Here is a 15098-nt window from a genome sequence, read left to right as displayed (position 1 = left end):
CTTTTGAACATATGCTGAAAGAGGCCAATGTCAACTTGAAAGCAGCCATGCAGATAATGTATCAGTTGTGTATGGAGAACATCTTTGATTAGACAGAGAGTGAGTTAAAAATAATGTTTGCATTATTTGTATATAATGTTGCACTTATCTAGTTATTGATCTGCAAATGTAACTTCATCTGTGGCATATGTTTGACTGCAGGTGAGGCATCTCTACATCACCAATGAGCTGCAAGGATGTTCTTTAGAGAGAGTGAGTTCCATCAGGAGGTCGGTCAATCTAAGCCGGCATGGTAAGCATGAGCCTGTACCCACCTTCAAGCCCTACTCTGATCCTCTCCTTTTCCTGGGACTCAGCTAATGGCCTTCTCTCCTTGTCCCATCAGAGTCCGATGTTAGACCCAACAGACTTTTGACCTGGTGTCAGAAGCAGACAGAGGGCTACCGGAATGTCAATGTCACAAACCTGACCAACTCCTGGAGAAACGGCCTGGCCCTGTGCGCTATCATTCACCATTTTCGGCCAGATCTTCTGTAAGTTGCTCATATTGGGAACTTATGCCTTGCAACCTTCTTAGCTCTGCAGACTGCAGTGTCATATGAAACAGTAGTTTATATAAATGGACAGTAAGAGGCTTAAGGAGGAAGCAATAGTTAGAGAACACAACCATAGAAACTGGTGTCACCAATCCATCCTTTGCAAATGTGTCTACGATATAGGGAACATGAAGTGTTGGTATTTCTAGGGTTTGTGTCTCCATAATTGAAAGCAGGAGGACAACAGCCAATATGAGTTCTGCCCAACTATAGACAATGTGTATAGGCTTCGAGTTTGTCTTAATATAGAGCAGGGATCTCCAAACTGCAGCTCATGGGTCTGATGTCGCCCTTTTCTTGCCTTTATCTAGCCCTCGGCACTATTCCTTCCACTGATATGAGGCACTATTCCTCCCACTGACACAAATGATGGGGCACTATTTCTCCCACTAATGCCAATGATGGAGCACTATTTCTCCCACTAATACCAATGATGGGGCACTATTTCTCCCACTGACGGCAATGCTGGGGCACTATTCCTCCCACTGACATCAATGATGAGGCATTATTCTTCTCACTGACACCAACATGGGTGTACTATTCCTCCCACTGACACAGGCGATGGGGAACTGATTCTCCCACCGACACCAATTATGGGGCACAATTCCTCCGACTGACACTAATCATGGGGCACTATTCCTCACATTCACACCAACAGCGGGGCATTATTCTTCCCACTGACACCAACATTGGCTTACTATTCTTCCCACTGACACCAGAGATGGGGAACTGATTCTCCCACCGACACCAATTATGGGGGCACTATTCCTCCGACTGACACTAATGATGGGGCTCTATTCCTTCCACTCACACCAATGGGGGGGGGCACCTTTCCTCCCTCTAACACCAATAACGGAATTTTTTTACTCCCACTGACTGCCAGGCCTTTGCAATTGCCAGGGCATTTTCTACTTCCACTGGCCACAGTCATTCCCCAGTAATATTTGAAGGGCAGTTAACTGGCTCTTTGTTTTAAAAGTTTAGATGTTAATAAAACCTAAAGTACACAAGGAAGACCCTACACAAAAAGTTAAAGGGAAGCTGCAGTAGATTGGGGTAAATTTTATTTATTTATTTTTTCAGTTCATACATTTTTAAAACATTTTATATCAGATTTATTTGCTTTGTATATGATCTTTTTTGAAAATTAAACATTTAATATATGACAAATGATTCCCAGAGCTAAAGGGACAGCACATGAGCTAATGATCTCAGGATAAATAGAGATTACCATGTGAAAGGGTGCCTAAAGCTCCATCTGCTGGCTTAAAAGGAGAATGCTAAATATTTTAGGTTTAAAGTTTTCATTCTTTTTAAGTCCTGACAAAAATAAATAATCAAAGATAATTTAAACAAGGGAGAGGGGAAAAGAGGAGAGTGATTCTGGCAGATGATTGGGACAGGTTCCAGTTGATCATTTCCATATCAGTAGCCACCTTACGTCATTGAGAATGACCAATTGACTTCCTTCTCATAATTGTGCATTGGACATTGGACCAGTAAATATCAAAATGATCAGTGGGTTTCATCCAAAATCCCTATACATTGCCCTAAATATTCTTCTTTTTTCTACCTGAATGAGACAAATCCCACTGTCCAATTATTTTATCTTGCTATTTGTACTGAATGTTCAATGATGAGCCTGTCTTTTGACCCTGTCCCCCCCCCCCCCCCCCCCCCACCAGTGACTTTGACTCTTTGAACGAGGATGACGCTGTCAGAAACAACCAGCTGGCCTTTGATATCGCCGAGAAGGAATTTGGAATCTCTCCAATCACTTCGGCCAAGGAGATGGCATCCAATGAAGAACCCGATAAGCTTAGCATGGTCTTGTACCTCTCCAAGTTCTATGAATTATTCCGAGGAGCCCCGCTGAGGCCTGTTGGTACGTAGCTCTGCTTGACTATGAATGACCTGAGTTCTCCGTCTTGAAAGGTTATTTTGTTCTAAGTTTCCCTTCACAGCTGAGGTTTAACATTGCTAACTTAAAACAGAAGATATGTGTACTGTATGTTGCAAATGCAAATCAATTCTTTGTTTAAGTAAAGTAGGAAAGGCCATGCAAATCATTCCTTTATGTCCTTGTTATCAACGGTGCATCCAAAACTTGTGATTTTTTAACCCTGATACATCCTTAATATAGAACCATAGAACCATTTGTTCAACTGTCCATCCAGAGCCATGGGCGTCCGCAGAACTTTTTTCAGGGGGGGAGGGGGCAACATTTTAAGGTCACCAATGCTCTGCCCCTTTTTCAACAATGTCATGAAGGGGAGGGGCTTATTCCGTATACTTATTTTGAGTATTAATTTTTAAAGAGCAAACAGGAGCATTTATTAAAAAAAAAAAATGATCCTGTTCCCTTAAAGAATGTTATACAACACAGTGCTTGTGCTGTGTAATTTGGCCCCTTCTATCACCTAAAATACCTGGCTGATCCTGCCTGGCTATGTCCTCCCCTCTGTAAACTGACCACGGTATACCATGGCGACTAAGCCCTGACACTGTGGTCAGTTTATGTGCCTCCGTCATCCATAGCTCTCCTGTCCTCCTCTGTCCTCTACGCTGCAGGCAGCTGTCAGATAGGGAGAGGAGAGAGACAACGGGTCATGTGAGCTGCCTCAGCCCTCTGAAAACTGGTAAAGAATGGCTTATTTTTTTAAAACACAGACTCTGGGGCAAACAGGTCTATTAAAAAGACCAGACAGGATGGTATAAAGTGGCTTAACAATCACTGTAAAAGGGGGAGGTTGAGATTCCAGGGGGGGGGGGGGCATTTGCCCCCCCTTGCCCCTACCTGCGGATGCCCATGTCCAGAGCTACTAATTTATAGACCAATCTTTCTCAACCTTTTCATCACAGAGGAACCCTTGACATAATGTTCCAGTGTCAGGGAACCTCTGCTAAAAATTACTTAATCTACAACTCATGAATCATTAGCAAGATGGTGATTTGGAAGAAGCTTCACTACATTTGTGGTCATTGGGAAGAAGTACCACCTTACAGATAGCTAAAAAGATATTTGGTGTCAGTGGTAACTATCCAAGAGGCAGAAATTGCTCACCCCCAGTAACCTCTGGAGAAACCCTGGTTGAGAAACCCTGTTAAAGTCCAAATACATCCTAAATGTAGAGCCATTTATCCAACTGTTCATTCAGAACTGCTGGTTTATAGACCTGATACATGCTAAATATACAGCCATACAGTGCATTGCGAAAGTATTCGGCCCCCTTGAACTTTTCGAACTTTTGCCACATTTCAGGCTTCAAACATAAAGATATAAAACTGTAATTTTTTGTGAAGAATCAACAACAAGCGGGACACAATCATGAAGTGGAACGAAATTTATTGGATATTTCAAACTTTGTTAACAAATAAAAAAACTGAAAAATTGGGCGTGCAAAATTAGTCTCTCGATGTGCAAAACTGATAGAGACATACCCCAAGCGACTTACAGCTGTAATCGCAGCAAAAGGTGGCGCTACAAAGTATTAATTTAATTTTGCACGCCCAATTTTTCAGTTTTTTATTTGTTAACAAAGTTTAAAATATCCAATAAATTTCGTTCCACTTCATGATTGTGTCCCACTTGTTGTTGATTCTTCACAAAAAATTACAGTTTTATATCTTTATGTTTGAAGACTGAAATGTGGCAAAAGGTCGAAAAGTTCAAGGGGGCCGAATACTTTCGCAATGCACTGTATATCCAACTTTACATCCTTAACCGCTGGTCCAGGCCCTGTCCCCAATTTAGGGTAGATTTTGATATATAATATTTAGTTGGGTGGTGTGCATGTTCATTTTTGGGAAGTGTACTTAGAGAGTATTGTTTTGACTCTGAAGTCCTGCTTTAATTCTCATCTGCCACTCTTCCATCTAATATACTCTTACCTTTTTATGTTCACAGATTCTTCCCGCAAGGACAATGCGAACAATGGGGAAGCTTTGTCTTCAAAACCATCAAACTTGATATTGAACAATTACCTCAACCTAACATTACCAAGAAAGAGAGTGCCAAAGGTGAGAAACCAAACAACTTTTGTAATACATGTACTTAGAATATAAACGACATCAGGTAACTTGTTATTATTTACATTGTTAACCTCTTAAGCCCCGGAAGATTTTACCCCCTTCCTGACAAGGCCCTATTTTGCGATTCGGCACTGCGTGACTTTAACGGACAATTGCGCGGTCGTGCAACTCTGTACCCAAATTAAATTGATGTCCTTTTTTCCCCACAAACAGAGCTTTCTTTTGGTGGTATTTGATCACCTGTGCGATTTTTACTTTTTGCGCTATAAACAAAAAAAGAGCGACAATTTTGAAAAAATAACAATATTTTTCACTTTTTTTATATGAAATTCCCCCCAAAAAATGTAAAAATCAAAATTTTTTAACATTTTAGGCCAATTTGTTTTCTGCTACATATGTTTGGTAAAAAAAATCGCAATAAGCGGATTTTGATTGGTTTGCGCAAAAGTTATTGCGTTTACTAACTAAAGGAAAGATTTTTGTCATTTTTATTGTTTTTTTTTTAACTAGTAATGGTGGCGATCTGCGTTTTTTTTTTTGCGGGACTGCAACATTGCGGCGGACAGATCGGACCCTTGACTGACATTTTCGACACTTTTGGGGGGACCAGTGACATTACTACAGTAATTAGTGCTATACATATGCACTGTTACTGTAAAAATGACACTGGCAGGGAAGGGGTTTACTTTATTAGTGATCAAGGGGTTAAGTGTGTCCCTAGGGGCGTGCTTCTTACTGTAAAGGGGTGTGGCTAGTGATGTAACCACAGAGACATACGATCCTACATAGCAGGATCGTATGATCTCTGCAGTTACACCGGGGAGAATGACAGGCGGCTTTGTTTACATCAGCCGCCTGCCTTTCTTCCTCTCCAGCGGGAGATCGCGAGTGGCCGGCGGACATCGGGTCTGCCGGTCACACGCGCGGACATGTTAGGGAACGATCGGGGGCGGGAGCGCGCCTCCGGCGGCACGCGCTCGCACCCTAGAGGCTCACAGGCGAGTGACGTAGTACTACGTCACTTTGCCTGTACGGGGCTGACTGCCGCAGTAAATGTACTTGCGGCAGTCGGCAAGTGGTTAAAGGCAATGCAAAATGAGGAAAGGCAGAGACATAGAGAGTAAGAGTCTTCAGTTTTTTTGTATCGGCACCTCTATTGGTGTCCCCTATTCCACCAAGATTGTTACATTCGACTGGATCACCCCTATAAAAACAGCTTAAACTGGCTACACATCACAGTCTCATTGGACAATTTATGTGTCATCTCCTTTAGGTTATCCATTCAGTATAGACTATATGGCCACAAATTTATAGACACCTGACCATCACCCCATTATGAACTCATTAGCCATCCTATTTGAAAATTATGGACATGGCCTAGTCTAGGCTCATTCAGAAAAAAAAAGTTTTACCGGACTCACTCTAGATTTGTGTCACTCCCATCCTTAAATACTTTTTGGACTACTCCAGAGGCCCTCAAGGATTGACAGAGTGCTGCCTCCAAAATTTGTATTTGAGGCTTGATTTCTTCTATTAGGGATCAGTTTGTTGGGTTCAGAGTTCCAGAAACGCGTCCTTTGTCATTCAACCAAAGGAGCATTTGTGAAGTCGCGTACATCTAGTTGTTGGATGAGAAGACCTGGCTTACAAACCTTGTTCCATATCATCCCAAAGTTGTTCAGTGAGGATGAGGTCAGAGCTTTTTGCAGGCCAGTCAAGTTCCTCCAAAATAAACTGGTCAAACGACATCTTTATGGAGCTGGCTTTGTACATAGGGGCGCAGTCTTGCTGAAACAGAAAAGTTGGAGGAAGGTCCAAATAAATACAGGGTTGAGGTCAGGGATCTTTGCAGACCATTAAAATTTCTTAACACTGAATTATTCAAACCATACCTTTATGGGGCTGGCTTTGTACACAGGGGAACAGTCATGCTGAAACAGAAAAGTTGGAGGTGTTTCCACCTACATTTGGCCATATAGTAGGCGTGATGGACAGGTGTCTACAAAGCTTTGGCTGTATAGTGTGTATCCAATTTTGCATAACATTTCTGTTGGTAAGTCTGTAGAAGATTTTCCAGCAAGATTATAGGCTTTTTGAGCAGTGTATAGGACAGCCATTATTAACCAGGGTTCTGTGGAACCCTAAGGGTTCATCCAAAGGTTGCTAGGGATTCCTTGGGCTGTGGCCAATTTACCTCCTATTTGATGGTGCCTTCCCAGTTCCAGGGCCTGTGCTACTTCACAAAGCCAGCTGCAAAAGGATCATTGTTGTCATGCAGCTGGCTTTGTGAAGTATCATAGGCCCTGGAACTGGGAAGGCACCATGAAATAGGAGGTAAATTGGCCACAGCCTTAAGGGTGACATTAGAACCACTACTGTAATGTATTTTTTCTATCTGTTGACCTGTTGTTTTGGGAATAATAAATCTAAACTGGACTTATAAAGCATTGTGGCATACCTGTCTTTCCCACTTTTCTTTTACCACTGTAAGGGGGGGGGGGGGCATTTTCCCACTAACCAGCAATGTAAAGGGCATTTTTCCCATTGGCCGCCAATGTAAGGAGCTTTTTTCCACTGGCTATCAATGTAAGGGGCATTTCTTCCACTGGCCACCAATGTAAGGGGTATTTCTTCCACTGGCCGCCAATGTAAGGGGCATTTTCCAACTGGCCACCAATGTAAGGGGCATTTTCCAACTAGCCACCATGATAAGGGCATTTTTTTCTGCTAGCCACCAACGAAAGGAGATTTTTTCCTACAGGCCACCAATGTAAGGAGATTTTTTCCTACTGGCCACCAATGTAAGGATATTTTTTCCTACTGATCACCAATGTAAGGAGATTTTTTCCTACTGGCCACCAATGTAAAGGGCATTTCTTCCACTGGCCACCAATGTATGGGGCATTTTTCCCACTGGCCGCCAATGTAAGGAAATTTTTTCCTACTGGCCACCAATGTAAAGGGCATTTCTTCCTCTGGCCACCAATGTAAGGGGCATTTTTCCCACAGGCCACCAATGTAAGGGGCGTTTTTCCCTCTGGTCATCAATGGAGGGGCACTTTTTCCACTGGCCCCCACCACAAGGGCCATTTTTCGTACTAACCACCAATGTAAGGGCCATTTTTCGTACTAACCACCAATGTAAGGGCCATTTTTCCCACTGAGTTGATTTTAAAAGGGGTTTCCCGATCCCTGAAAAATTTTTCAGGTGTTCCTCTGGGGTAAAAGGGTTGAGAAAGGCTGGTATAGGACATTTCTAGAGTTATGCCTCGTACACACGTGCAGATCGTCGGCCGAACGATCGGCCGTCTTTTGTCCCCGGGCTGTCGTGTCTGTTGAAAAGTGCAAAAGACTGCACAAGAATTTTGTCCGCCGACTACAGCCGACTGCAGAAGTGATGTCATGTGAAGGTTAACTTTCCCTGTGTTTTTTCTTTTCTGAGCATGCCCAGTCTTGCAAATCTGCTGTCTGTCGGCCGAATTCTGTATTGACTGGCGAACAATCGGCCGCTCTGGTGTCGGCATACAAAAATTTTAATGCTTGCACGACAGATTCTTTTCGGCCGAAAGTGCGCTGTCGGCTGTCGGAAGCATCATACTAACAAGCCGAAAATCGGCCGATCGGTCGTCGGCCGAATCTTTACGGCCGACAATCTGTACGTGTGTACGGGGCATAAGTTCAGTAGCTTGGTTAGTCTCAGTCCTGTAGCACAGTGGATAACTTGATGTACAGTATATGAGTTTTCTCCAACCAGATTATATTCGACAGCTGTTCCAAATCTCATTAGGCCTCCCGTATATTGTGATTTATTACAATATAATTTAATCCTAGATAAATAAATCCAAGCTTAGTCGCTCCAGCACGGGAGGAAACATCCTTTGAAATTCACTTTAAACAAATGTCTCCTCCGTTCTTTTTCACCTTCGTCCTCTTCATAACGCCCAGCGAAGGTCAGACGCCGTGGTGAGCAGCTGAAATGACAAACCTTTCATCTGACAAAGTGCGCTAATGAGGGGAGATAAGTTCGAAAATTTTCATATGGATGTCATCACAAAAATCCATGGCAACAAAACACAGGATCTCCATGTCCCCGACAACATGATGTCATCTAATTACTCTGCATCAAACCCAATTGAGATTACCTTCTGGAGTTAATTGTTTGGGACGTCGCGGAACGCAGCCGGTTGAGAAACTTAAGCCTTTTTTTTTTCTACACGTCCCAGAAATTTACCAGATTCATAATTTGTCTTTACTCCCACCCCTCGAAATGAAACAAAAAATCAGAGTCGGGTTGGAATCCATCACGAAACGCTTATCTCATGAACGGAGCTGCGTGCAACAATCAGAACGCCCCCCCGCCCCCTTCCTTCGTCTGGCTCGCTCCTATATTAATGTCTCACACTCGACTTGAAAACATTTTAAAGTACAACGCTAGCACGTGCCGTCGTAATGTGGCCCACATGTGGGCTGAAGAGGCAATTATTTTGGCGTCACCCGGTTAGAATTAAATTCAGATTCAACCTTCGTCTGATTTGTCTGCATGTATTAATTTATTCCTTGGGTGGAACGGGAAATAAAACTGCGCAGACGTTTGTTTTCTATCAAGTAACAAATTCATATAATTTCTAGAAGTTTGTCCAGCTTTTTTGTATTCAGGGCCATACTTTCCTCTAGTGATCGTATAGAGCAGGGATCCTCAAACTACGGCCCTCCAGCTGTTGCGGAACTACACTACCCATGAGGCATTGTAAAAGTCTGACATTCACAGACATGATTAGGCATGATGGGAATTGTAGTTCCTGAACAGCTGGAGGGCCATAGTTTCAAGACCCTTGGTATAGAGGTTTCTACACTATAACCAAGTATGTAGCCAAGCATGTTTTGGACCCCTGTGCTTCCGGACCCTATAATAATTGCAGGGTCTGCCAAAATGGCAAGGGTATCTGTAAAATGCTACTGCTGCCTGCATATGCTATTGTGTAGCCAGTTCATTTTGGGCCCCTGTACTTCAGGGCCCCATAGAAGTTGCACGTTCTGCCAAAATTACAAGAGTATGTGCCAAATGCTACTACTACCTGCATAAGCCAATGTGTAGGAAGACAATGTTTGGCTCCAGTCAATTGTGGGCTCCAGTGCTTCAGGGCCCCATAGTAGTAGCAAATTCTGCCAAAATTGCAAGAGTAGCTGCCAAATGCTACTGCTGCCGCCATAAGCTATTGTATAGCCAGTCAGTTTTGGGCCCCCTGTGCTTCAGGGTCCCATAGTAGTTGCAAGTTCTGCCACAATTGCAAGGGTACCTGCCAAAACGCTACTGCAGCCTGCATAAGCCATTGTATAGAAAGTCAATTGTGGGCTCCAGTGCTTCAGGGCCCCATAGTAGTGGCCAGTTCTGCCAAAATTGCAAGGGTATCTGCCTCATTGCTACCTCTGCCTGCATAGACCATTGTGTAGGCAGTCAGTTTTGTGTCCCTGCGTTTCAGGGCCCCATAGTAGTTGCAAGGTCTACCAGAATTGAAAGGATATTTTATAGATGTTACCACTGCCTGCATAAGTCATTGTGGAGTCAGTCAATTTTAGGCTCCATGACTTCAGGGCCCCATAGTTGTTGCAAGTTCTGCCAAAATTGCAAGGGTATCTGCCATATGTTACCATTGCCTGCATAAGCCATTGAGAAGTCACCCAATTTTGGGCCTCAGTGCTTCAGGGCCCCATAATAGTTGCAAGTTCTGCCAAATGCTACTGCTGCCTGCATAAGCCATTGTGTAGCCTGTTAATTTTGGGCTCCAGTGCTTCAGGGCCACATAGTAGTTGCAAGTTCTTGTGAAAGAGAAAAGGAAAAGGAGGCGCAAACACCTAGTGCATTACACTTGGACACCTTAAAAACCTTTTATTAAAATGCCAGAAACATACTCACAGATATGAAGAGCAAAAATTGAATTGAAGGAGTCCACCACATGTGGAAGTAATCGTCCCTGTATTAGAACCGTTGACGCATTTCGGGAAGGCACGCTCTCTTCCTCAGAGCTCATAGGATAAGAAGAGGTACAAGGGGGAGTAAAGGACCTTGGGTTAAGGGGAGCCATCTTAATTCCTGTAAGGGTCACCCAACTTCCAAGTCATTGCCCTATTGAAAAATGACCAAAATGTACAGAAGAGTACAAGCCATAAGACAGAGAAGGAAGAAACGGTTCTTGAAAATGGTGGGTCATGTAAAGTATGGGGTACAAGAGGGAAGGGGAAACCCTCCTAAATTCCTGAAGATATCAAAAAATGGGTGGATGTTATATAGTAAATGGAGAGCAATTCCAATCATTATGTTTTGTACCTTTCATTTTTTGGATAGAAGCGCCCCTGGACAGATCTTTGAAGGAGATCGATGTTCAATGGAGTAACTTTCTTTCCTTTTATCTCTCTCCAGAATGAAAATAAGACAGAAGAGAATGACTTGAACAAGAGAAGAAGGAGGACAGTCCAGATATTTGAAGAGGTATGTGCTTATTAATCGGTGATGACAGCGTCTGTATTATTTTGCGGCTTCTGAGCGTGAGCGCAAGCGGCGGACGAGCTACGGGCAGATGTTTCGCCATAATAAATGAGAGGACTTAGTAGCAGCTGGAGCGTATTACGGCAAATCACCCGTTGCTCCAAAGTAATATTATCCATCCTCCCATTCATCATGAAACGGAGAAATTATTTCACGGGACGACGCCGGGTTCCCTTAATGTATTCCATTCCCACCTGTGTATATTCAGCAGCAGCTGTGTACTTTTCCGTTGTTGCCTTCTTCCGAATTCAAATCATTTTTTCGTTAAAACCATAAGCAAACCTATGCAACAAGTATGAAGGTCACATTGTAAGTGCCATTAATTAGAGCAATTTTTCAGATACATGCTAAAATCTGCATTTTTTGGCTAAAGAGTTGCTTCTGGAGGCATGACACGGAGGATTACTCTGCTTGCTGATAAATTGATTAAATTGTGCCCTCTCAGTCCCTGGCCCTGCTGTGAACTGATGGGGCCTGGGAAACTTTAATTGAATTGTTGGGAGCCATGGCCTCTGGAACCATTGTTCCTGCACCCAAAGATGATTAAGAGTCCCCTCTCTGCCTCTGGCCCCCGGCTGAACTGATGGGGCCCGGACACGGTAGAGGTGGGCTTGCTCTCCCCCCCTAATATTGCCTTGCAATAAATCAATTTTTTGTTCTTGGTTTCAGATACATTTTATAGTTGATCTTCACCCTCTGAGGAGACTTCCCTCCAATCCACCCTACCCCCCCCCCCCCCCCCCACCACCACCACATGAATTGCGCCATCTTATCCTTTTTTTTTTTTTTGCTTTGTTTTGTTTATTTACATTTTTTTTATGAGAACCTGTGTGTCCCCCCCTCCCCCCATCCATGTCACCTCACTGTGCCTCCTGGGATATGAACATCACATATCCCAGGAGGCAGGGCTAGGGTGGATAAGGGGGTACCAGTGGTCCTCCTGTATGGGGCTGGGTCAGCGGGGGGGGGGGGGGGGGCCCTGGCAGCAAGGTAAATTGGATGTGGGCAGAGAGGGTGATCTGGGTGGAAAAGCTGGAACTGATCTCCTGTATGGCCCTTTCTGCAGCAGCTTAAAACTGGATTCTTATTCTCCCCCTCTCCCTCTGGCTTTCAGCTGCTGCAGAGAGGGCCATACAAGAGATCAGTTCCTTCAAATGTCCCCCCACCTCACCAATCACCCTCCCTGTGCACCATACGTTTCACTCTCCTCTCCAGACCCCCCTGTGTGCCCCCACCTCAGCAGTGCTGCCAGCTTCCCTTCTCTCCTTCCTGCCCGCAGGTGCAAGCACACAATAGGATCCTTCAGTATAGAGATTGGGGGAAGGATCCAGTAAATATGTCATATTTACCAGCCCCTTTCATGAAGCAACACAATGAGTGATCAGTACCAATCACTCACTGTAATTATTTATAATTGAAGCATTGTAAACTGTGTTTATTTGGGTTGGGGGGGATTGTCAGGTGTTGGCAGTATGGGACCCCCTGGTCTCTTACTGCAGCCCTACCAGGAAGCATAGCTCTTCATTCAGAAAAGAGGGAGGGGGAGCGTGCTTAGTGCCGCATCATCAGGAGGCACGCTGGCTGAACCTGGAAAAGTCTGCGAGCCTCTTGATGGCTTCACAAGCAACATGGCAGCGTAGGACTGATCGGTGGTGGAAAACAGGACAATCTCAGCGGGTCAACCTGGAAAAAAATGGAGGGGTGGGCGAGGATCCGCTTTAAGATTTAGGCCCCGTTCACATTTGAGCATATCGGAATCGCAGGCATTATTTATTTATTTTTGACATCCAACACACAATGTGAGTGACAAAACACGCAAAAAATTGCGGCAAAACATGCAACCTCAAAAGCACCTGGCTTTAACGCCAAAATTTGGTATATGAGCTCCTTTTGGCGTGTTTTTGGAGCAGAGGGCCCATCAGAATAAATGGTGCGGCTCCAAAAATGCGCTGCAAAAACGCTCAAAAAACAGAACGTGGAAGTATTGCTGAGATGTGAACGGAGTCTTATCAGACATGAAAATTGGATGACCGCACACCAATGTACATAAGATCCAAAGATTTATTTCAAAATGCAAAGAATGTCCATACAAACAAAACACCGGGTGAAGAGCTAGTGTTGACGCATTTCACTCCTGTTGGCATTAAACTTGTCAATACTTGCGCTTCACCTTGTGTTTTGTTTATATAGATATTGGGACATGTTGGGGTTTTATAGCTTAGTGGAAGTGCTGAAGCAGTGAGTTTACTCCACACCAGAAATAGTTTTCAGGGTATTCCTGCCCACTTTTATTTAAAAGAACGTCAAAATTTTGTACAGGTATGTCTTCCCAGACAGGGGGTTCTCACCATCAATGCAAGAAGCATAATATTCAGCCTCCTGGCTCTTCTTGCCAGCTTTACTGCTCTGAGTAGTACCTCTTGGTCCTCCTGACAGTACCTTTTTGGTCCTCTGACCATAAAACACATCCCAGTATTCCTGCACAGATGTTGCACCTCAGCTGTGCATCTTTCCTTGCAGTTCCCTAGCTACTCTGTCCCTCATGGACTCTCTCTACAGCTTCCTAGCTACTCTGTCCCTCATGGACTCTCTCTACAGCTTCCTAGCTACTCTGTCCCTCATGGACTCTCTCTACAGTCTCCTAGCTACTCTGTCCCTCATGGACTCTCTCTACAGTCTCCTAGCTACTCTGTCCCTCATGCACTCTCTCTACAGCTTCCTAGCTGCTCTGTCCCTCATAGACTTTCTCTACAGCTCCCTAGCTGCTCTGTCCCTCATGAACTCTCTCTCCAGCTTCCTAGCTTCTCTGTCCCTCATGGACTCTCTCTCCAGCTTCCTAGCTTCTCTGTCCCTCATGAACTCTCTCTCCAGCTTCCTAGCTTCTCTGTCCCTCATGGACTCTCTCTACAGCTTCCTAGCTGCTCTCTCTCAGGCTCAGGCCTTGGCCTGCCCCGACCTGCACACCATTGTGCACACCACCACCTCTCATGGCTCCCTTCACATACTGACCCCCCTCAGAATGGTGGAGCCCTAAGCTCTAACTCTGGCTCTCATATGAAGCCAGCACACACCTGTGCCATTAGCGTGCTCGTCTCTTACAAAATATTGCGTAAACCACCATTTTAAACAGTGGCATGGGCTCAACCTGCCACAATATTTTTTGCATTTTGACTCACCACCTGATCACCTGCTCTGTCCCTCATGGACTCTCTCTCCAGCTTCCTAGCTACTCTGTCCCCCATGGACCCTCTCTACGGCTTCCTAGCTGCTCTGTCCCTCATGGACTCTCTCTACAGATCCCTAGCTGCTCTCTCTCAGGCTCGGGCCTTGGCCTGCCCTGACCTGGACACCATGGTGCACACCACCACCTCTCATGGCTCCCTTCACATACTGACCCCCTCAGAATGGTGGAGCCCTAAGCTCTAACCCTGGCTCTCATATGAAGCCAGCACACACCAGTGCCATTAGTGTGCTTGTGCTTGCGTAAACCACCATTTTAAACAGGGGCATGGGCTCTACCTGCCGCAATATTTTTTTGCATTTTGACTTACCACCTGATCTTTTGGAGCTGAATGATTATGGCAGACCCACCTGGAGAGGTCTGTCATGTTTGAACGACACCTTACTTTTTATAGAGTAAAAAAGTGCATGATAGCGATGGGCCCTTAGAAGAGCATTGGACAGTTCCTAAGTCAGTCTTAAGCAGTCTTCATTTCACTTGATCATGGCAACCGTTCCTTTATTTACAAACACGAGAAGCCTTCTCACGCTGCCTCCCTCCCCGGAATCTTAGAAGTTCGCTTTCTGAAATTGGAATGTCTGGTATGCAGAAAAACTTCAGCTGGAGTACTTGTGTCTCCTTCCATGATGGGTCCCGTGTTTTGGAGCCTCTTTTTTTGCCGGGGGGCAGTGGGGACAGGTAAAAA

The 15098-nt window shown here is 44.6% G+C and overlaps 1 protein-coding gene across 4 annotated transcripts in view; it reads left to right on the top strand.

Annotated features, from left to right (window-relative positions):
* The window catches only part of MICAL2 (microtubule associated monooxygenase, calponin and LIM domain containing 2), a 398277-nt gene that overhangs the window by 189535 nt on the left and 193644 nt on the right, over positions 1 to 15098 (top strand). For all 4 annotated transcript variants that reach the window (XM_082270277.1, XM_082270276.1, XM_082270279.1 and 1 more), the window contains exons 11-15: positions 202 to 292; positions 386 to 533; positions 2282 to 2481; positions 4504 to 4616; positions 11047 to 11115. In XM_082270277.1, coding sequence (XP_082126403.1) covers positions 202 to 292; positions 386 to 533; positions 2282 to 2481; positions 4504 to 4616; positions 11047 to 11115 — 621 coding nt within the window. The remainder of the gene's footprint in view (positions 1 to 201; positions 293 to 385; positions 534 to 2281; positions 2482 to 4503; positions 4617 to 11046; positions 11116 to 15098) is intronic.

The sequence above is a fragment of the Pelophylax lessonae genome, assembly GCF_965119305.1.
Source record: "Pelophylax lessonae genome assembly, chromosome: 10".
In the NCBI taxonomy this organism is placed as follows: Eukaryota; Metazoa; Chordata; class Amphibia; order Anura; family Ranidae; genus Pelophylax; species Pelophylax lessonae.
The sequence above is the reverse complement of the archived record's forward strand: the minus strand, read 5'-3'. Positions and strand labels throughout refer to the sequence as shown.